Raw genomic sequence first — 22,917 nt, 5'->3', positions numbered from 1 at the left:
TGAATTATCTTCTATTAAAATGGTGGGAAAAAAAGTCTCACCTTTCAGCTAGGTACTTTTGTGCTGGGTACTTGTGATACAATTCATTTCTAAGACAGACGAGGAAATCAACTAGAAAATTATTTGTATCAAACCAAAGAAAGAACAAGTTTAAATCACTGTGGCTGAGAAGAATTAGGTACCTAGCTACCTGCTGTCTGCCCCATTAAGTTACTGTGGTAAAGAGTATTACAGAAATACCCTGATTTTCTCAGAAATTAGAGCCTGGGTATACAAGCCACCAGGAAGCAAAGAATGCAGCGTAGCTCTTGCTAATTTAACAGTAGAAAGAGTACAATATATTGTGGCCTGTCCTTTTGCCTCTGCTTGCAACCATCCACTGCTGTTGAGACTGCCACACAATGCCTTTTGTCTCTGAATTTGCATCGATTTCTGTATTGAGGCTGAAGTCATTGAAACCATGACAAATTATGATGGTCATCTAAGCCAGGCCCCTAACTCCTCCAAATTGGCAGAGCCCTGTTTACATCAGCTACAACAGGTCAGTCAAGGGTATTTGACAATAAGACTGGTATGGTTTCCTGATATCTCCTCTCTCTTTAGCTATTGTACACATCCCTCCCCTGGAATACCATTCATAAACTGGAAACGCTCCATCATAGAATTAATTTGCTTTTCTGTCACTGTCCTAAAGCACCGGAAAGCTGCTCCAGAGCTTGATTACTCCGTTGGTTAGAGAATATGAAGTAATAGGCATTTGAAACTAGCAAAACAACATTGGAATGAAAGGGGGCCCACACGTCTATTGTATCACTTGAGTTTGCTGCCAAAATAAAGTCTCTGTTTAGTAGGCATCAGCCCAGCTGGTATGTAACTTTTAGTAACTATTGCCACTTCTCTAAATAGAGTGAAACATTGATACTGTCTCATTGAAGTTTTTTCAGACATTTTAAATACAATTTTGGTGCCAGGAAGTATTTCTCCTTCTTCATTTGTTGCTTGAAGGGATTGATTGCGATTTGACATGTCAAGGGATTTGACACGACAAAGGGATGTCAAGGACAACAAGAAGGGTTTCTTCAAATACATGTATATCAGTAGAAAAAAAGAAGACTAGGGAAAATGTCGGCCCACTGCTGAATGCAGCAGGTGTCCTGGTGACAAAGGATATGGAGAAGGCAGAGGTGCTGAATGCATTTTTTGTGTCTTTACTGCTAAGACCAGCCCTTAGGAATTTCGGAACCTGGAGACAAAAGAAGTCCAGAGAAAGGAGGGCTTTCCCTTGGTCGAGGAGGATGAAGTCACAGATCATTTAAGCAAACTTGACATCCACAAATCCGTGGGCCCTGATGGAATGCACCCACAGGTGTTGAGGGAGCTGGCCAATATTATTGACAGGCCACTCTCCATCTTCTTGGAAGGGTCATGGAGAAGACGTTGGTAGCTTTGTAACAGGGCGAGCTCTCTGTATTGGTGCCTGCCACGAACAGGCCCCCCTGGGCCCATGGCCTGCCCTGTAACCAACATTTACACCTGGTGCCATCTCCCCTGGGCACCATCTTCCTTCGGGCACCATCTTCCTCTGGTGCCATCTCCCCTGGGCGCCATGTTCTCCTGGACACCATCTCCCCCCGGTCACCCTTTTTCCTTGGGTCACCATTTTCCTTGACCCCCCTCAGAGTGTAGACAAGGACAGCGCCATTATTTATCATTATTATGATTATTTATTTCCTCCTAGCGGTGCTCTGCGGGCGCAACGCCCCACAGCACACTGTGTTTAGGCGAAGGCTGCGGGCAGGGCGGGCGGCCACCATCCCGCGCCGCCCCACCTCAGCCCGGCGGCGGGCAGGGGGGAGCCGAGCGGGGGCCGTGGCTGCCACCGGAGGAAGTCGGCGGCCGGCAGGGGAAGTGAAACCGAAATGCGCAGCGTGGAGGGTGGGGAGGGAGGGAGAGAGGGACGGAGCGGGGCGGCGCCGCGGCCTCGCAGCGCTCCGCTGCCTTTCGCCCGCGCCTATGTCCCGCAGGGAGAGAAGAGGCCGGGAGGAGGAGGGGGAGGAGGAAGAGGAGGCGAGGGGCAGCCAGGCGCGGCGCAGGAGCCCGCAGGAGCCGGCGGCGAGCGGCGGTGGCAGGAGCCAGGGCCGGCATGAGAGGAAAAGGAAGAAGCAGGAGGCGCAGCAGCTCCAGAAGCTCCAGCACCTGGAGTCCTTGTAAGCAACGGGGAAGGGGAGGCCGCCCCCGGGCTCCCTCCCCTGCCCGGGCTGCCTCTGCTGGGAGCCGGCCCGGCGGGGTTTTGTGGCTCGTTTTGCAGCGCAGGGAGGGTGCCGTGCTTGGTGTCTTTGTGCAAATAGCTGTAAATGTGCTTGTAAATATGCCTCCCCGGCCCCCGCGCCGAAGCACTGGGCTTTTGGGGTACATCCCGGGGCTGTTGGCCACTGCGCCCTGTAAGCCCAGCGTTTCCCTGCTTTCATACCGAAAACCTCCTGCCCTCAGCAGTGTCAAGGGACAAAAGCAGGTCATGAGGAGTTATCTTTCCACAGCAGTCGGGTCCACGGTGCTCCCGCTTGCCTAGCTGGGTGACACGCAGGGCCTTGTTCCTACCAAGTGTTAGGTGTCAGAGATGTCAGGAGGACTCCATCGCCACCAGCAGTGGATCCACTCAGGTCACAAAGATTCAAAACGGAGGAGAAGTGTGCAGCCTGTCTGTAGATCTTAACTGGGGATATTCATAATATCTTTCCCAAACATTGCCCTTTTTGCACATAAATAGGTCTGTGTTTCATTTGTTTGCCTGCCCTGCCTAGCCAAAATTTTAGTTCAGGCAGGGCAGTCAGTGTCTCCATTGTCTCTGTGCCTGTCACCAAGGCTACTGGTGTATTACTGTAGCACTTGCATTGCAGTGACGTTTGCAAAGCTGCTTCATGACTTTATACTGGTTTGTTGAGGAAAACTGGGTCTCTTCTTACAAGTGATTCCTAGAAGTCTGGGAGTTGGAGCATAGAATCAGAAGTTGTTCAGCTGGTTTCCACTACAGTGGATTCAAATAAAAAAAAAAAGATAAACCGGTTTGAGAGATGCCTGATGACTCCATCTGTACTCCACAGTGCTATGAAGCACTTAGGCTGTTTTATTGAAAAGGGTTTTAATGTAATAGAAAGATCAGAAGGTTGACTGGAATGTAATTTTTTCTCTCTCAAGTGAAAGTCAAAATTTGTTTGTTATGACAACTAAAACTAATCAGCACTCAAAAAGTTGTTAAAGATTATCCCATTCTGTTTTGGCATTTAGCTCCTAAGTATGTACATGCACTTTCTCTGTTACTGTGTTCTACAGAGCACCTGCTTGCTATTTGGATTTTAGTGAATTTTGTCTTCTGCAGAAATACCGCAGGAAATCCTGCAGGTGGTACTTCTGTCAGTAACATTACATCCTTACGTTTAATATTCAGAAGATGACAAAGTTGTTATTTTACATTATATATGGGTGGCAAAGCTAGAAGTGAGGAACGGTCTGACTTGACATTTTCAGCTGGGTATGTCTGTGATTCAGCAGTGATGGAGTAAAGAAATTTGGATCAGTGAGATCTTGGAGCAGGGTGCTACAGCGAAAGGTGAGAGAATTGTGTGTTTATGGTGGTTCAAGCTGAACTGGGTGTACTGCACCTCCTTGTAAAGCAGGGTGATGAAAATAGCTGTTCCCCCCAAAACATGAATCTGAAGAATGTTAACAAGAGATGCGTATCTTTATAGGCAAGCATGTGGGTTTGGAAGCACTTTGTCAGCCTGCTTGCACCCAGGTATCCATGTTCAGCTACCATTGGCAATTATTGATTATGTAAAATTTAAGGGAAAATGTGAGGTGAAAGTTTTGACTCTATACTATTGAAATACAGTGTTTTCTCAATTTATTTGTTTATGCAAAGCTACAGAGTAAAAATATTTATATTGCTTTTCAGCTATGAGAAACCTCCCCCAGGACTAATTAAGGTAGGTAAATATACTGCAGTACATTTTTAGTATTACAAGGGATTTTCAGAGACTGTCTTTTAGCCATTTATCTTAAGTGTCTAGGTTACCTATATAAATTACAGAGAGAAGTAAGTAAAGTCCAGAGGACAGTTGAGAGCTCCTCAGTTACAAGCCAACCTCTTTGACTTACTAGGTGCAAAGAGAAATGCCCAGAATCAGGTATGTTGATACCAGTTCTTTTGTGATCTCTTAGCGCACAAAATTAATGTAGTATTTAACAGTGTAGACACAGGGAAATCATTTATGGTAAAGCAGACTTTCAGTTTGTGTGACATCTTTTCAGCATTCTTCCCCACTGTTTATGCTCAAAATACTTGTGTAAAAATACTTTCATAATGATCATTGCTATTGCCAAATTGATATAAGCCATAAGCTAGTGCTTTTAACCTAAAAAATGCTGCTTTGTGTTGTAAAGGCTGTTTCTGTTCATTATGCTTTGTTATAATGGAGAGGAAGAAGAAATATCAGCTTATCTGATAATTTTTCGTTACTATTATTTATTGAAATAAATTACTAGAATAAATGGACAGGAGTGGAAGTAATATATCAAGAAAGTGTCTGAACCAGAAAAGTCAAGGGCAAGGGAGAAAGAAGATGACTTAAGGATTTTGGATCATATTTATTTGTTACAGAGAAACCAGGTTCCCTGTTAAATGAAGGCCTGTATGCTTGGAGTATTGATACTTATAAAACTAAAAAAAAAAAAAAAAAGGAAAAAAAAAAAGTGATTTTATTTTCTGTATCTTTTTCTGCAGGAAAATGAAACAAAACCAGAAGACTGCATCCCTGATGTACCAGGCAATGAAAGCGCACGAGAATTCCTGGCCCATGCCCCAACAAAAGGGCTTTGGATGCCTTTGGGAAAAGAAGTCAAAGTTATGCAGTGTAAGGCTGAAAATGTTCCAGATGTCATTGGACCTTCATATAGCCATCTTTTTACTCTGGGGGAGGGCAGGATGTCTGGTGGACAGATGACGAGATCCAGGTAGATTGGCATCATATTGATATAAAAACTACCAGTATCTTGAAGGCTGTGATAGCTTTCTATTATATGGAAGTTAATGTATCAACGTAACACTTTTGTATCTCATTTTTTCCTAAAATTGAAAATATTTTCCATAAATAAGTTTTTTTTTTTCTTTTTTTTTTTTTTCTGTACTCTGATCTGGCTCAGATGCAATTCACTGCTGCTTCTTTTTTTAAAGGTTGGAGGTGTAAGCGTTATGGACACAGAACAGGAGATAAAGAATGCCCATTCTTTATTAAAGGCAATCAGAAATTGGAACAATTTAGAGTAGTGAGTACATATACTATAGTATTATTGCTTGTATTATTTATGTTGATGATGGATAATATTGCAAGTGAAGAAAAGCCTGTCAGATGATGCTCTATTAAGGACTTTTCCGCTGTCTCTAGTATAATATAGATGCTGAAAATCTCCTCATAAAGAAAAAGCTATAGATGTGGTTGGATGTTTGGCTACTTTACAGAAAATCTGCTATTCAAGTGGAAAAAAAATAATATTTATATTTAAATTGGAAATCTTCAAGAACCTATTTCAACCATTATATCCAATCAACTTTAACAGCACAATTTTTTGTGATAAAATGTCAACGTAACAAAAAATGCTTAGTCAAGCTTGAGCTGCCCACATTACAGCTGCTTCAAGCCTTCTGCTCTCATTGTGAACAACCACATCATGAAACCTGATGTCTAGGTCTGTAATCCAGCCATTGTCTAAAATTCAGGTCTCTTGCTACACGAGACTACATTTCAGTTTTGCAGATTCTTTCTGTATGACCTCTTTAACTTTTTCTGTTGCTCTGCATTGTTAAACTATATTTCAGGCTGTCATCACGTTGTATCTTAGGTCTTTCTATCCTTGAAAAATGCAATCTGGACTCATTTAAGTCCAACAGGAACACAACTGCAAAAGGGACTTTTAGCCCATACCCATGACCAGATTGCCTTAATTCTTAATTTTTTCTTAGGCTTCACTGTTGCATCAAACTCTTAGTTTATGTCCAGGCCCCTCATGGTGCATTCCCAACATCTTTCATTTGCTACTGAAATTTTAATTCCCACCTTTGGTCAGCATCTGATACCATTTCTCTGTTGATTTGTGCACTGAATCTTCCAACAGAAATGATCACCTTGTTCTTGCTGAATTCTTTCTTGGCATGAATTTGCCTTAAATATCTGCACAGTTTATTTACTACCTTCCTTCCCAACTATCTTTTTCTGCAATGCTTATTCAATTTAAAAATAACTGATTTAAGAAGCAATAACATTAATGCATAGCATGCAAGGACAGCTCCAACTTCGTTATCCATTTGTCTTATTATTCTTGTTCCTGTATTCCTGTGTGTTTGTATCCAGGTTTTTAAAATGTGCAAGGGCACAAATCTTAGTATTTTAAACCTCAACATTCCTTCTATGTCTAGCTACTGCTGTAGTATGTGTGTGGGGAGCTCTTAGTTAACTGTGACTGGAAAGGGACAGAGGTAATATACCTAAGGAGAGCCCACTCCAGTGATGTAACCAGATAAAATAAAAAATCAGTCCAGATGAATGATATTCAAAGTCTGATAGTATACTTGTGAATTAAGAGCTCATTAAGTGTATTTAATCGTTTTGATAACACAGTGGCTTTTGTTTTCTCTTTTAAAAAAGTCAGTGATATATCATTTGCTTTACTAACACTGGGTTTTGTTTTCCATTTTAAAGGCACATGAAGATCCCATGTATGATATAATAAGGGAAACTAAACGTCATGAAAAAGAAATGAGGTATGTGTCTCTGTAGTAAAATGCATTTTCAGTCTGTTTTTAATCTTGATAACATGATAGCAATTTAGAGTTTGTAGTTGAAACTTTAATGTTACCCTTACCAACTCAGAACACTTTTGATGGCGGTTTCTTTCTGTAAACTGAGATTAATGCATTTCTACTTTCTCAGTAATCACTCAGTGTACTTTCTACCTCTTTAATTCTATTAATTTATGCATCTGTTCCAAAACAAAAATTTAAAGGAGAGTCATTCATTGATGCCATAATATTTGGGTCCCTGGGTCTCATTCGGTTTTAGGTCTAATAAAAAAGTCATTTTTTGCACTGGCTTCACTGAGGTGCTTTTGTATCAAAATGCTTTCAGTAGACATGAAGGGATGGATTTTAGAAAGCTAGGTCTAGGCACCTGATACTGTTCTTTATGTGAAGTCATTATTCAATGTATAAATCAGGAGACTTTCATGCTTTCTTATTTGAACTGTATCAGTGAGATTATTGAACTGTAGGTAGTGAGTAGATTAGTACTGCTAGTACAGGTATGTTGCACTTTTTTTGTTGTTTTTTTTTTTTTTTGTTGTTTTTTAAAGCAAAATCTTGACAAGGATGTTGAAAACACTAGAATAAGCAAGTAGTCTCTCCCCATTTGCCAGGGATCCATGAAAGCTCACAAGAAGAGTGCCTGTCAAAGACACCTCTAAGTCTGAAATAAAATCTACTCAGCTTCACTGACATCATCTCTATATCAGCAGGGCAATTCTTTTCATAATATTGTAATCCCCATGTGCACCTGTGTAATAGAACTTCCATTGGTGGTCTGGCAATTGCTTTTACCTCTGTTTTGAAAACATAAATTACAAATTAGCCAATACGCTTGTGTGCGATAATCTAGGGGATGGGAAGTCCTTCAGAACAAAACAGATGCTTGTCTCAGAAGGGGTTGTTATCAGTATGAAAATTGTAATGGGAGTTGTAATTCAGCAGAATAGGAAGCATTCCCCAATCCTTTGCATGAAGTTTCCATTTCTCAAGCTAGGAAGAAAACAGATCAGATGAAAGCTAGCATAAATTACTGAGAGAGCTAGAAAGTATTCTCATTCACATTTTTTAAACTCAGGATACAGCAACTGAAACAGCTCTTGGAAGACTCCACCTCAGAGGATAATGACAGCAGTGACGACAGTGATGAGGATGACGAAGATAGTAGCAGCTCCACTTCCTCAGAATGTAGAGATAAACACAAGAAAAGAAAGAGAAAGAAAGAAAAGAAAAAAAAAGAAAAGAAGAAGAAGAAAAAGAGAAAGCATAAGTCATCTAAATCTAATGAGAAGTTAGAAGCTGACTGACAGTAGTCACCTGCTACATGCTCAAGGACCCTTACTTGTGAACTGCAAGGAACGATCCAAAGAACGAGGAAGAAACCACCAGAACGGGCTTTAATAAACTGAGATCATACAGATGGAGACATATAGCAGCCTACCCGGCTCTTCTTTCCTACCCCTCTGGAGTGCTGCAGCCAGGAAAGAGAGTGCTGCATTAAACTATACTCAACCATTCGTATCTTTAAACCCTAAAACCCGAGCTAAGGGCCATCCAATGGGGTCAGATTAGGCCTCTGCATTGCTCTGTAACTGCCCACAGAAAGCCATAACTACCAAGGCAGAATTCAGCAGATTACCTATTGAAGTATTTACCATACTATCAGTTAATTACATACAAAGCTTCAGTGCAAGGGGACTGCAGTTTGCACCATACGCAGATCTGCCAGTTCCCTTACAGTCCTTACCATGTTATGTGGTATTTTTTCCTGCATACTGCCTGTGCACTGAAGTTTACTTACCCTAGCACTGGCAGCTGGGGGAAATAAAGAACACTGCTGAAGGGGAAGAGTTCATCACGGGAATTTAAGACAAAATCACAGTATCAGCAAGAATTGATTTTTTTTTGTAGCAAAATCTCAGTGTGATCAACAATAATAGGTACAGTTCTATAATACCTGAAGTGTTCCCCAAACCAGAGTATTAGGAGCCAGGTGTAATGATATTAGATGTTCAATTTTATTATAAAGAGATAAGTTTAGTTATTTAAAAAAGGGGTGGTTCATGTTGGAAATGAAAAAGATACATTTCTACATACATTTTAGTATCAGTTGTTTTGATACATTTGATTTTTTTCCTTTTAAAAAGGCCTGGGGAAGTAAATTCCAACTTATTTTGTATATTTACTAGAATTATTTCACATAGTATTTTGTGAATCATCCCACAAGAACATAAATGTCTAAGGGTTTCAGTATGGTTTTCAAATACATGCTTGTAAGTTGCAGAACAGCAGCAAAGAACACGTAAGCAGGAAGAAGGGAAAGATATGTACTCTACTTTAAAAAAAACAACAACCTTGGCCAGTCTACAAGGTCACTAATGCTCCAAGGCAAACTTAACTGGAAAGATAGAGATGTCAATACACTGCTTTAGAGTAAGCATCTTTTTGAAAGATCAACAGATAAAGGTATAGCAGTGCAAAGCTGTGACTTGAGGACCTAGAGGTTTATTGGTGCTTTCCAAAAGGGAAAAAAAACAGATTTGCTTTGAAAGGACTAGGTCATATTTGATCTCATTCAGCACTTAGTCTCTGTGCTTGTTATTATATTAAGCAAAGCATAATAAAGCTCTAACATCAGTAGCCATTGACGGTGAAATCAAGGAACCAGAGACACAAATGCATTTTAAGTTGTTTCCCCCTGAGTGCTTTGGAAGACAGGGAAAGCATACATTAAATTTTTTTTTTTTTTTTTTGATTCTACATTTCTAAGTCACTTAGTTGAAATGTCTTTTTTTTTTTTTTTTGAGTCATTTTGCTCTGGAATAAAACACGGTAGACAATGCCTATTTAGAAAAAAAAGATTCTTTACCTCATCACATTTGAGACTCCACATTTTCAATAAGCCAAAAAAAGGGCAAAAACCTGTTCATTGATAAAGCAGTTGAATGGTGTGCAACTTAAATATCACTATCTCCTAGTGACCTTATGAAGAACAGTAGCTTTTGGTGAAACTACTTAATAGTTTCTTATTCCCAGAGCTCAAATGTTTTGGAGTTCTTTTATCCTCTAGTATTATTTACTACATCTCTCCAGTGTGATATACTGATGACTCCTGCTAGTTAATGATTATGCTGATACAGAGAATTAATTGAAAGCTCCTGGTTCCTTAACCAGAAAGAAAACTGAACAGCTGAAATAGCATGCACAGACCTACATGTGATGCTAAGGAAATCCATACATTTATAGCACTGGTAATTGCTGGACAGATGCTGGAGGCTGCACTGTGTAAAGGCTTACTCTGATGCGTTCTAGAGAATCCTCACTCACGTTTGAATAGAGCAGAGTAACATAAAAGTCTCTTCAGTTACATTAGCTTTTGTCATCTAAGATGCTTCTAAAACCTAGTTCAATTAAACTAATTCAGCTTCCATTCCCAAGCAGAGGGATGACAGGCTAAAGGGGTCTCTCACCTTGGTCTGTTCAACAGGATTTTACCTACTAGGTATTTGAACAATCTATTTGAACAATCAAGAAAAATAATGCAAGACAACCCTTCTTTAGCACATATTAAGTGCAATTTAAAGGTCTGAGATACCAAATCAGTGTTCTGCAGACTTAGCATCTGTTTAACCTAGTATCTTCCTCCACTCATGGTCAATAGCAGATGCTTAAGCAACATAGCAGGGCAAACAGGACTGGTATTTATTTCACACACACAAAAAAAGCCTCTATTGCTTGTAGCATGGGTACTTTCAATCATAAACTATATTTTATTTAGTAGCCTAGTTTCTTTTACATCCAGACACTTGTTAAAACTGTTTCCTTCAGCAAGAAACCTCTACAGATTAGTTATGCAGGTTAAGTATTAATTCACAAAGAAACGTTACTTGCTTTTGAGCTGTTCCCTACTAGTTTCATTTCATGCCCTCTAGTTCTTATACTGAAGAATATGTGAATAACTGATTCCTGTTCATTTTCCCCCACATCATTCTCAGTTTTGAAGATCTGGAATATCCCATACCTAAGAATTTTAGTAGGTCTCTACTCAAACTCATAAAAGTAGAGGCAGTTTCAAAGTTAAAAAGTTAGCACAGTCTCAATACTGTAAGCTTTCTAATAGCAGTGACTAGCAACCCCAATGAGAATACTGAGAAACATGATTCATTTAACCACTTAACATTTTAAGCTGTGCCAAAGCTAGCATGTAAGAGACTCCAGGTCTTTAAGAAATATGTAGGCTAGAGAGATTCCAACACCCATTTTTATTAATGGAAAGTGATTCTATGCAGAAGCATTCCCAGAAAGCAGAATAGAAAGCTATACTCTTGAAAGACTGATTAGACTTATGTTTTAAATCTTAACCACTCAACTATTTAGTTTGTTCAAAGAGTGAAAGCTCCTGGTGATTGCTTTCTTTGTAGAAATATGTTTCTAGTTGAAGTTTATGCTGAAGTTTCAGTGGTAACAGTAGCATAACTATAATCCCATGAATCTAAACAAAGGTGAAGTGCAGCTACAACATACCTTGCTGGCAATACAGTTGCAACCGACTATTTCCAGCATCTAGGTCTGATTATCTTAATACTCCAAATTCTTAATTTCAGAATGAACTTCAAGAATATACATGTGGGGTTTTTTTTGGCCACGAAATAACTTAGGTTTTATAGTCTCAACTGAGATGGCCAATGACACTGAGTCATTCAGGGAATCTGAGGACTTATGTTTGTTTTGTCTGTTTTTTTAAAAACAGTAATTTGTTTTTCCTTGGTATGCTTACAGTTAGCATGCAATGACTATTTTTGCCATTAGTTCTTGCCAGTCTTACATTGTTTTGTTTTAGTAGAGAGACCTGTAATTAATCTTCTTGAACATAAGGCAGAAGACAGGACACTAAGAAGGAATGCTTTATGCCACACATGCTACCAAGTCTAAAATTAAAATACAGAATTGAAGTCTGATAAGCTAACATAACCATGGGCACCACCTGAGCGTTACAATCCACCCACTTTGCAACAGAAGTTCTAGGTAGCTGCAAATAATGATTTAGAAATTCTGAGTCACAGTCAGTCTGTCCAACAAAACAGTACGGCAGTTTCAGAGGCCCCTACTGTTTGTCACTGCTTTGCCAAGAAGTAAATAGATTCTTTATCTGTTCCTACAGCAGATGTTGCAGAACACATTTGAAAACTTTAAAGGCAATATGATACTGCCAGCACTGCAGTTACTCATCACTGGGCAATCCAACTTCATAGGGAACAAGAAAAAAAAAACTGACACGTATGTGCAACTATAACCAAAAGTGAAATCTCACATCACAGGATAGTCACTTGGCTGAACTAGAAGAGCCTGGACTTTAATTGCCAGCCTTTTAAAGTACAGTTCATAGTTTGCAACCTTTCTAAATCATGGCCATCTTACCCACTGGAATATTAAATAGCCATAAGCCAGCTGACTTCAGATGCAGTCTGCAGTCTGCTGAGTGAATAAAAGGTCAAGCAGGAGATACAGTTTTAAGGCCGAAGTACTAGTACTGGCAGAGTAGAGCACACCAAGCTTCAGAAAAACTAATAGCACTTTCAGATCAAACTGCTCTAAACTTTCCCTACTGCTAATCCCTCACATCTTTCTGGGATCTAGCATCACCCAGCCCTAAACTGCTGCTTATACCTGGGTAGAAAACACACTGACTGGTGCAAGACCTGTGAAAGGATGGACTAGCATAACTTTTTGGAGTGCTTCTGAAATATTAGCCACTCCAAAAAAAGACTCACAGAATTGAAGGGATTGGAAGGGACCTCGAAAGATCATCAGGTCCAGCCCCCCTGCCAACACAGGTTCCTGAGAGCAGGCTGCACAGGTAGGCATCCAGATGGGCCTTAAATACCTCCAGAGAAGGAGACTCCACAACCTCCCTGGGCAGCCTGTTCAGTGCTCTGTCACCCTCACCATGAAGTTCTTTTGCATGTTAGTGTGGAACTTCCTATGCTCCATCTTGTGGCCATTGCCTCTTGTCCTGTCCCCACAAACTACTGAAAAGAGGTTGGCCAGATCTCTCTGTCTCCCACACCTCAGGTATTTATACACATTGATAAGATCCCCTCTCAGTCCTCTTTTCTCCAGGCTGAACAGACCCAGGTCTCTCAGCCTTTCTTCATAGGCGAGATGCTCCAGGCCCTGTATCATCTTTGTGGCCCTCTGCTGGATTCTTTCCAGGAGATCCCTGTCTTTTTTTGTACCGGGGAGCCCAGAACTGGACACAATACTCCAGGTGAAAAGAATGCCTTCTACCTGTCAGGTCATGAGTATTTTACTACCAGGCAAAAAGAAGAGTTAAGTCTGTCAGCAGAAGTAACTTAGTATTCAACCCCAAAGGTGGGCTCAAGTTCAGGGACAAGTGTCAGGCCTTACCTAAAAGTTCTCAGCTACAGCTGAGGATTACTCCTATGTTGTCACTTAGCCTTTCACTTGGAGGCTATTCCTCACTCCTCCCACCAGAATAATGTATCCTCTCCAAGAGCTGTAGATTCCTCTGTTAGGTATCTAAGAGAAGTCCTACATTTTTCAGAGCAGGAGTAGTATTAAAAAGCTCCTTGCCTGAAGAAATTCTGTCCCTCCATTTACTCTTTGACATTGATACAAATAGACTTTATGGGCACTGTAAGAGCTAAATATGAGTTTGTATTCCTTATTTTCTTACAATACTTAAGGCAGAGAAAAAAACTACAGTGCTAATACAGATCCTTTCAGTAATAGCTTGAGGTAAAGGTTATAATTACAGTAGCTCTTTAATACGTTCCTACAGGTACTACTAGAAACAATCAAGGGTCAATTGAGTAGGAGAGGGACACATCAGTACTCCTCACCGGGGTGAACCAGTGTCACCTTGTACAGATCAGACTGGTAACAGGCATGCACAGAACTTGAATGTCATCACAGGAGACACTACTTCATCTCTGCAGGTAATTTTAAGGCACAAATCAAGTAAGAGCATGGGGAGAAAAAGCAAAAGGCAAGTCTTATTCACCCATTCTCTCCTCCCCTTTCCCCCTTGTTCATACATTTTTCTCATCTTCTTTACTCACAATGTCACTGGTAATTCCATTTACTAGTAATTATCATTTGGTAATTTTACAAAAATGGCAGTCATGTTTCTTTTCACATGGTGCTACTAACTTTCATAGCTGTGAAAGAAGCCCCGGTGTTTTTGTGCTATGATCAGCCTATTTTGGTTATGAACAGATAGGTCGACAAGAGACCTAGTTTCATTATTTTGGTTCTATAGAGACATTTGTGTAGTAAGGTGCCTTTTTTATTTTTATTTTTTTTAAATCACAATGGTGTGCCCTATTCCTTGACTTGTTAGGAATGACTCCTGTTTCACCTCTGAAGTCCATCTCTCCAGGTCAGGGCCTCCACAGGGAGCTCATAAGGGTCTCCACAGAGATCCACAGAAAAAGAAGAGAAGCAGGGGGAAGCATCACATCAGCTCAGTGCTTTAGTTTTAGTCCTCCAATCATACCTTTAAAGAGTAAGATCTGAGGATCAAGTCAGTGCTTGACTTGGTATAGCTTTAACTACATTCTTTACACTTCCAAAAAGAAATCCAGCCAAAAATCCAGGTGATGGAAGTGAGTCTTGCAGCTATTTCCACATCATACAGGCAAACTGACTATGCGATGAGATGACAATCCTACAAAGCTTAACAGGGCAGCAATAACTGACATGCACATATCCCTATCAAAAGGTTTTGTTTCCATGTATAGATGGAATACAAGCCTCAAAATGCACTTCTATTAAATTTATTATTTAAACAGTGGATGTTAGTTACAAAAGGTGACAGTTTAGTGTTAAATACTTCATTCCATTTTAATAGCAGCACTGTAAGATGTATGGCAGTTCTTACCCTTCAAGAGTGCACAGCAACTTACAAAATATACAATAGAGTTATGAGTTATGTTTATGCAAACCTCCAATACATTTGCTTCCCCTTCTGCCCCAGTATTTGGGGTTATTTTCTCTTATAGAGGGACCTTCTTGTTCCACGCCCTAAAGAGAAGAAAAGAATTAAGCAACACATACTAAGTAACATAGGTCAATTTACTTCAAAAGGAAGGTTTTCTTTTTCTTTTCTTATTGCAGAAGACATTGCTGATTGAGATTAAGGTTAAAACCATATACTCAAATTCCCAGCAAGGGTATATTCTGCAAAAATGATGCTGAACTGCAAAATACTCCAGTATAACAGATAAGTGTCTCACATCAAGCTTATAAGAACACAGTCATAAGTTGACTGTGGCATAAGTTGAAGACATCCAAGAAGCACCAACTATTGCTGGGACATACGTAAGAGCTAATTTGGGACTACAAAGTTTAAGTGCTCTTTCCAAAAAGTATCAACAACTAAAGGTTAAACATTGATGTTTAAGCACACAGACTTCAGAACTGACACCAATTTTGAATAACAGGACACTTCAGTGAAGCTTACTGACACCGCAAATATCATGAATTGTAATCATGTTTAATATTGCGTTTACTTTGAGAAAACAGGGTCTTTAATTAATGTATTCCCCCACTGAATATTCAAGGTAGTTTTACTACACCAAATTGTTCTTTCCCAGAAGAGAATCTGATCCTATAGGTAGCTTCCTGTATGTACTGATCCATTTCAATTTATGTTTCTGGATACTCCCACAAATGCACAAGAGCTTATTTGTTATCAAACGTTTTAACATGATTCACCCTTCCATTATTTTTCCTCATCTTCCTCCAAAATAGCAACAAGTTCCTACTTAAACTTAAGTTCTTAAGAATCATCTAGATGCATTTGTGTTGCATCTAGTTGCATATTTTGGCTGAGACAGGCCTGTAGCTTGAGAAAAGGATATACTGCAAGAAGTGATACAGGACCCAATAGTTAAAAATAGTAAAACACTTGGAAAAGCAACTAGACCAAAGTAGCATTCCTTTTTCCTTAGGATTAAGGAACCCAGCCTGGTCAGTGTTAAAATAGTATTCATAGCTGAGCTGATGTCATGTATGCAATATTAAAAGCAACTGTTGAACATAGTTATTATTTCACAAATAATCCAATATCCTCCCAGTTCACAAACCAACCACTAAGTAATGACCAAATGCTTGCAAGATTCATTTTTGGAGCTTGTAGCCATATACCAACCTTTGCGTACACTGCTTTTAGGAATCTCCCACACTTCCACTTCTTCCATCTCATATCTTGTGTCTTTGCGTTTTAATGGGGGCTTGCCTATTCTTTTCTTCTTGGGTTTAACCATAGGCAGGCACTCTATATAGAGAAACAACACCAGTTGTATCTTGCTAAGTCACGTTAAAGCACATTTAACCTCAGCTTTCCCCACCAGTCACTAGGGCTCCTCTTCCCCCCCCTCCCTGTACACACTAGTCTGTTCCCCATTTCATTGGCAGATAAAAGTGACATCTGTCAAGCAACAAATCTTGTATGTCTGAAATATTTAATCACTAACCATGATTCAGAACATTATTTTTTGGGTAACAATTTGGATAGGTATTAATATGCCAGAGAAGAGCCCAGTGAGAGATTGCTAATTCTGCTTTAATTCAACTTAAGGAATCACAACAAACTTAAGAGTAGTAATACTCTTACGTAATTTCTAGTGTAAGTGCTGTTGGAACAACTCTAAGAACTACCCTTGAAGAGCTGAGTTTCTAGAAGCTCTACATAGACCTTAATTGCAAAGGAAAACATTCAACTGGAGGAGAGGAACATCAGAAGTATAGCTTTTTCTTTGTTATAGTAACTTTGACCTGTTCATCTTTTCCTGAACCACACCAGATAGTTTGCACTTACACTTCCTTTAGAGGTAGCAGAACAATTATTGCTCAATACTACTTTTTCCTGAAGATTAACCAACATAGCTATCACACATGACTTCCTCTATATGTGTTACTCACCAAGATTAGGAGTTACTGCTGAGCATGAACTTGAGAAAAGCATTATCAAGGTGAAGAATTAATACTGTGGTTTACAGGAGCAGAAGCTTCCCATAAATAAGGACTTCACCTGGCCACATCATAACATTTAATGATTTCCCACAGTGCCTTGAAAAAAAAAAAAAAGGTTGCTATACTGCACCCTTTCCCATGTATGAGTTTGAGAAGGATATGGAACCTGAGATGTACTGGATTGACAGGCCATTTCTTCAGTATCAGAAAAATGAGAACTGGTTTTATCTTCAAGTCTCACCAAAACAGCAACTTTACAGTGTTTCATATTATATCCTTTTGAATATTCCTTAAAACAAACATCCATAAAATAAGGTGTACCTTGTTCTTTACTCATGGCTTGGGGTGAGAGACTACCATGTATTCGGCCAATAACTTTGGGTTTAGCACCGCTTCTAATCCAAAATTCTTCAGGTGGTATCACCATGCTTTCCCTTAACAGTCTTCCTAATAGAAAAAGTTGATGTAATGTCAGTACAGAGCTTTGCACATGCTAACAATATACTCTGATCCACAAGGCAAAGGATTGGCCAGAATGCAAAGCTAGACTCTCAAAATTAGATTCAGTGGCTGAGAAATAGAAATATAACTTTCTGAAGACCACAAGAATTACAGGATGCTTTTTACAGAATCTAAAGATTTAGTTAAAGCAGCAGTAAACAAGCATTGTTAAAGTGACCTTAAGCTTTCCAAATAAGCAAGTCACCACTGAAGTCAGAAAGAAAAATATATTAGACTAAATCAAGAGAGGTTACTAATGAATTCTCTACTGATCACATTATGATTTTGTATCTTCAAACAGCAGAAAACTACAGCAAATCCCTCTTTTGCCTCAAAAATAATCCTGAAATCTCTGGCTAAGCCAAACCTGAAGCTGTAACATTCTCTGGTTTTCTTACTGGTTCAAGATACAGTTTGCAGTCACAATTGTGTTCTTTACACTTGCAATTTACAAGCACCTTTTCCTCAGCAACTAGCTTACCTCCTAACACTTTATGTAGCGTTTGCTTATGTTCAAGCCCTTCTCTTCTTGCCATTGGCCTCTTTCTTCCATGATGCCCGTAGTCACTATATACAGCTTCATCTTGTTTCTCCTTTGGCTTGTAAACTACACCAATGTTTTCACCAAGCCTGCTCCTACTTTTTATTTTCTCCTGAGCAGGCCAGCCAATTAAGTGAGCTGGAATAGCGTTTTTAGGTGGTTTCCAAAGCACCCTCTGGCCAACTTGTCGGTAGAGGTTTCCTTTACTCGCCGTCAAGATTCCATACGGAGCAGCTTCTTGAAAGAAATATTCTATTTCATCCATGTCATCATCCTCATCATCATCCTCATCCTCTTCATCTTCCTCTTCTCCCTGCACAGAGTATTCTGAGTCCTCCACTTCTGATAAACTCTTAGCAGCTTTTTTCTCAAGAGAACAGATTTTTTTCCAACTAGAAGATCTAGGAAGGGCTCCCAGCCTTTTACCTATACCAGAAAGCTCTTTAATCTTCATAGTTGAGTTTTTGACATCTTGGCCATCCAAACTGTTCATCTGCTCCCTTCCTACCACTTCATCTTCATTGAGGGACCCCCCACTTTTAATTTTCTCTTTCTCCAAGCCCTCTGTACTTTTCTGGAAAGTATACGTGCTTTTCTGAAGCACATAGTCAGGTACAAAATAAGACACCGGGGCATTATCAATGGATGAGCCATCCTCTCTAGAGGACATGTCATCAGAAGAAAGACTGAGTATGCTTTGACGTTTTCTTTGTGGCAAACACATATCATAGTTGTAGTTTGTGTCCATATTATCCAGACAAGCCAGCCAACTGTTAGAGGGAACATACTTCTCCACTGATTCTTCACACCAAACACTTCTATCAGTTTGACTTTCATTGGTTGCACTGTGGCTCAGATTCAGTTTCTTCTGCTGAAAACTCAGGTCGCTCATTACCTCCATACTAGATGGAAGTAGTCCTGCTTGTTGAGTAAGACTGGGCTCCTCCTGAGAAGTTTTCGAGCCTGTGGATCTTTTAGAGCTAGATTTCTTAGTTACTAACACATCCTGTCTTACCACTGGTTGATCTAGGCTAACAGATCTTGCCAGTTCTGCTATTTGCACTGCCATGGCTTCGCCTGGAGGAGATTTTGCCCGCTGACTTGTGGTCACCTGCTTCTCCACATCCAGCTTCACTTCATTATTTTGGACCTCTTTTTCTTGCATGGTTTCAACACCCTGTTTTGAAGAGAGAACAGCTTTTCTCTCATCTAGGTAAGTTCCTGGCACCAATTTCTCCCCTTCATGAGGGCCGTATATCATCCCTTCACATGAGCTAACAGAAAATAAGTCACGCTGCACTATGTTCTCTGGGACTGGTTTACCACTTGACACATCATACAAAGGAATAGTTTCTTTAAAGGACTTCCACAGTTGAATAGCTGGAGAGCCATTTCCATATTCTATTCTCACCTCTTCCTTCTCAAAGGCATAGCTTCCAGTAGGAAGATTTCTATACTGTGTAGAGCTGGAAGGACTATTATGAAATTCCCTGTCTACCACAATGGAAGATCCAGATGAATCTTGCTTCTCTGAAGTACTTTCAGTCTCCGTACCTATGCCAGAAGAAACACAGGCCATATTTCCTGCATCACAACCTTTCGTTTCTGTGCGGGTATCTTGATGCTTTTTTTGCTTGTTTTCAGGCTGTCTAGGATCAGTCTGTGTTTCTTTTGTCTCCGTTTTTTTCCCAGGGGTACTGTAGTGTCTAAATCGGGTTGCATGATAAAACATAGGAGAGGGTGAGGGAGTATTAAAATAAGACCTTCTGTTGATTCTTGCATGCACTGGATGCTGTGGAACAAGGAATCCAGGGTACTCATGGAGTGCCACAGAATAAAATGGAAAATATGGATGCCCACTTCGGAAGCCTAGGAAATAGGGATGGAAAAAAAAAAGAGTAAAGAAATACCCTTTTTCTGAAATAAATCATTCTGATTAACATTTCCTCTTTGGTTAACAGCTGCTCACATATACAGGGACTACTACAAGATCAGACAGGTTGACAAGTAAGACACTAACCATCAACAAACCTTGTACAGAAACCCAGCTTATCTGGACAGCTACACTTCAAATCAGAACTTGATTTTATTCCCTAGAGTATGCACCACTTAGCTTTCTGTATTTATTTTTTCCTACTTCTTTCATCCACTGTACTACAGTATCAATTTTGGTAACACAGCTCTAGATGGAAAATTAATGTAAGTGTACTATTTGTGAAATGTACTTAATACACTTTTTTTCAGTTTATATATACATATAACATGTGCACAGAGCTCATACACATTAATTCTTACACATACTCTAGAGCTCTGTATCTGCAGGATAATAAATATTATCCTGCATAGCTTCCATTCTCCAGAAACAGATGCTTCCCTGCACACATAAGTCATGATTAACTAACACTTCATAAATCAAATCTTTGACAACTAAAACATCACAATAATTCCACTTCAACTCTCAAACAGCTTGTTAACACACACATTCTTTTCCTCTAATCTAGGAGTGATTTATTAAGCTGAATGATGCCAGATAGCTCTCATATGCCTTACCTAGTGCAGGTACGCAGTATGGATTATATGTATGGCTGAGGTACCATGGATTTGGAAAAGGCTGTTGTGCTGTTGGTTGTGCATAAAAAAAGGGCCTCGCGTGGTTTGTGGAACATGATCCACTTTCTGAAGCAGGAGCAGTATTCATTTTTTTTTTAACCCTAAAAAAAGAAAATAAAGTGATCAGGATTAACCACTTCAAAACCTCTAAAGGCTTGATGATTTTTATGATGTCAGAATTCAGCAGACACTTTTCTTCATAGCCTTACTTCTAACCCAGTGAAATCAGGTTCTCTGAAGAAAAATACCATCTACCAAATATAAAACAAGAAAATATTACTACCAAAGTCATTACTGCTAGTGTCAGAGATTTCAGTTACCCTTTGTTAAGTAAGTTTTTATATACAATATGCAATATTACTCCTGCAAGTTAATCTCACACCAAAATGTAAAGCCACCAGACCAGTAACTTTGATGTGGTCTTACATGCATACATACATTCGTGTTAGTAGTTTTTCAACCAGTTAAAAAAACACTAGCTTTTGGTTTATTAGGTTTGAGCAAGAGGGTTCAAGAACACAAATAAATAAGAACAGAGCAATAGAAGACTCCATGCAATTAGATTTACTTTATAAATAGAACATTTCTAGGTGCTACCACTGTATTTGAGATCAGAGTAAGAACTCAATTTATTTAGGGTTTTTACATTAAAATACACTTAACACTAGTAGTTAACATATCCCATGCATAAGCAAAATGATAGGCAACAACAACAAATCCTTGTGCATAAGTCCCCACCCAGAGCCATATGATGTTCACAGAACAGAGCTCCCATAGTTAAGTATTTCCTTAGTTAATTAATACACTGTTTAGCCTCCACCAACCCATGCAAATAGTATAAGCACAATCACACACAGCTTATAAACAAAGATATAAGAAGTTTGATGGCACAGTTGTAGTGGCTACACAGTCAGAGATACCTACTGAAGTATTCACAGAACTTAAATACTCTGAAGGTAAAGAGAAAAAAAAAATCTCACCTGTTCCAAGCTCAGGCCCAAAGGAGTTGCAGGAAGCTTTCAGGAACGCTGGAGCCCTCTCCAGTTTCCATTTAGAACTACCAGCCCTGCTCTTGCATGCACCCAAAACCCACAGCCTCCTCTCAGTTAGGCCAAAGCTCCCCAAATGATTTTGGCCTTTAAGGAAGAAAGATGTAAGAGAAAAAAAAAATAGAAATAAGAAAAAAAAAAAACTACAAAAAGCTAAACTATTTATTCCTCCCCCATTAAAGCCCCTCAAAGCTAAGGTCCATGCTGCTGCTGCTGCTGTTGCTTACAGCCCAGCAAGAAGCTCCTCACCCTGCTCCACTCACCATCTTTATGGGAGGCAGCTGCCGCTTGTCCACTCCTTCTTCCACCTGCAGCTCATTTAACTGAGATGTGGGGGCCCTTTCCCAGCGATACGTGGGAGGGAGAACCAAAACACGAAGATAGGAAGCGCAGTAAGAACCTTATCTTGTGTGAAGAGAGCCAGCAGTCTCATCTTTCGGGTGTTTACATTACAACCCAAAGTCACTCTCATATATCCCCTTTATAATGTTACAAGAGGAAAAAATAGAGGTGTTAAAAGTGTATTACTGATCTCCTTAAGAACTACTGTTAAAGAGGGTTTCGTGGGGAAAAAGTCAGAAAACACATGAAAAAGTTTACATTTGTTTGCAAGGTTTGTCAGCTGCTGAGAGCTGACTAAGGGAGTAGCGATCTGCCCTCCCAGCGCAGCCGAGTAGACTGACAAATACAACATTATTTCTGTGCAATACGGCAATAAGTGGGAAGCATTTATTGCCATATAGAGCGTACTGCACTGTGTATAATAGCACTTTATTAAACGTGTCATTATAATTTGACCCTGTCCTGGCCTTACAGGAGATGGGGATCAGAAGGGCAGCCGTGCAGGTCCCCATCTGTGCATGAGGGAAGTCCCTGCATGTGGCCACTGTGGCAGTGGCCACAGGTCTCCATCCTTGCATGAGGGAACACTATAGACACCAGAGGTCCCCATCTCTTCATGAGGGAGCACTACAGTGACCACGGGTCCCCATCTCTGCGTGAGGCAGCAGCAGAGTGGCCGCCACAGCTGGGCGAGGTGTCAGCAGGCACACAGAACATGGTACAGGGGTGGGCGAGTGCCTGGAGGAGCAGCGAGGTGTGGACGCTGGCAGACGGCCTGCACTGAGGCTGGGAGGCTCTCCTGCCCTCTCCGTGTTATCTGTGACACTCAGCGTGCCTTGCCCTGCGCCCTGAGACACAAACTGGGCTCGATCGGGGCCGGATCGCGGGCTGTGGGTCTGCCCCCTCGCCCCCCTCCTCCTCCCTTAGCCCGAGAGCCGTTGGGCCGAGTCGGGGCGGCGCTGAAGAGAGCGGGCGCGGCCTCGCCCCAACGGCCGGCGCGCGAGCAGCAGTGGGCGGGGCGGGGC

The 22,917-nt window shown here is 40.4% G+C and overlaps 2 protein-coding genes across 3 annotated transcripts; one reads left to right on the top strand and one right to left on the bottom strand.

The window, feature by feature from the left end:
- Positions 1 to 1,975: 1,975 nt before the first annotated feature.
- RP9 (RP9 pre-mRNA splicing factor) lies at positions 1,976 to 9,506 on the top strand. Its single transcript, XM_084510491.1, has 6 exons — positions 1,976 to 2,207; positions 3,953 to 3,983; positions 4,781 to 4,910; positions 5,231 to 5,322; positions 6,753 to 6,814; positions 7,929 to 9,506. Exons 1-6 carry the CDS (start codon positions 2,014 to 2,016, stop codon positions 8,155 to 8,157), a joined length of 738 nt encoding a protein of 245 aa, XP_084366617.1. The 5' UTR covers positions 1,976 to 2,013; the 3' UTR covers positions 8,158 to 9,506.
- Positions 9,507 to 14,633: 5,127 nt separating this feature from the next.
- On the bottom strand, positions 14,634 to 21,961 carry LOC311432242 (uncharacterized protein). Of its 2 annotated transcripts, XM_084510489.1 has the most exons (7): positions 21,814 to 21,957; positions 21,482 to 21,637; positions 20,442 to 20,602; positions 17,832 to 19,760; positions 17,171 to 17,296; positions 16,026 to 16,151; positions 14,634 to 14,896 (listed from the first exon to the last, which is right to left on the bottom strand). In XM_084510489.1, the coding sequence occupies exons 3-7, from the start codon at positions 20,587 to 20,589 to the stop codon at positions 14,859 to 14,861; spliced, it is 2,367 nt and encodes a 788-aa protein (XP_084366615.1). In that variant the 5' UTR covers positions 20,590 to 20,602; positions 21,482 to 21,637; positions 21,814 to 21,957; the 3' UTR covers positions 14,634 to 14,858. The 2 variants fall into 2 exon arrangements, with proteins under 2 accessions (XP_084366615.1, XP_084366616.1); XM_084510490.1 differs by lacking the exon at positions 17,171 to 17,296 and having other exon boundaries at positions 21,814 to 21,961.
- Between the last annotated feature and the right edge of the window lie 956 nt (positions 21,962 to 22,917).

The sequence above is a fragment of the Aythya ferina genome (assembly GCF_964211825.1).
Source record: "Aythya ferina genome assembly, chromosome: 2".
In the NCBI taxonomy this organism is placed as follows: domain Eukaryota; kingdom Metazoa; phylum Chordata; class Aves; order Anseriformes; family Anatidae; genus Aythya; species Aythya ferina.
This window is presented reverse-complemented; position numbering and strand designations above follow the sequence as displayed.

Coding starts and splice junctions, on each gene's coding strand:
- RP9 (XM_084510491.1), top strand. CDS start 2,014: ATGTCCCGCAGGGAGAGAAGAGGCCGGGAGGAGGAGGGGGAGGAGGAA. Junction 3,984..4,780: donor CTCCCCCAGGACTAATTAAG/GTAGGTAAATAT, acceptor CTTTTTCTGCAG/GAAAATGAAACAAAACCAGA. Junction 4,911..5,230: donor AGAAGTCAAAGTTATGCAGT/GTAAGGCTGAAA, acceptor CTTTTTTTAAAG/GTTGGAGGTGTAAGCGTTAT.
- LOC311432242 (XM_084510489.1), bottom strand. CDS start 20,589: ATGAATACTGCTCCTGCTTCAGAAAGTGGATCATGTTCCACAAACCAC. Junction 19,761..20,441: donor ATACTGCGTACCTGCACTAG/GTAAGGCATATG, acceptor CCTATTTCCTAG/GCTTCCGAAGTGGGCATCCA. Junction 17,297..17,831: donor GCTACATAAAGTGTTAGGAG/GTAAGCTAGTTG, acceptor TTTTTCTATTAG/GAAGACTGTTAAGGGAAAGC.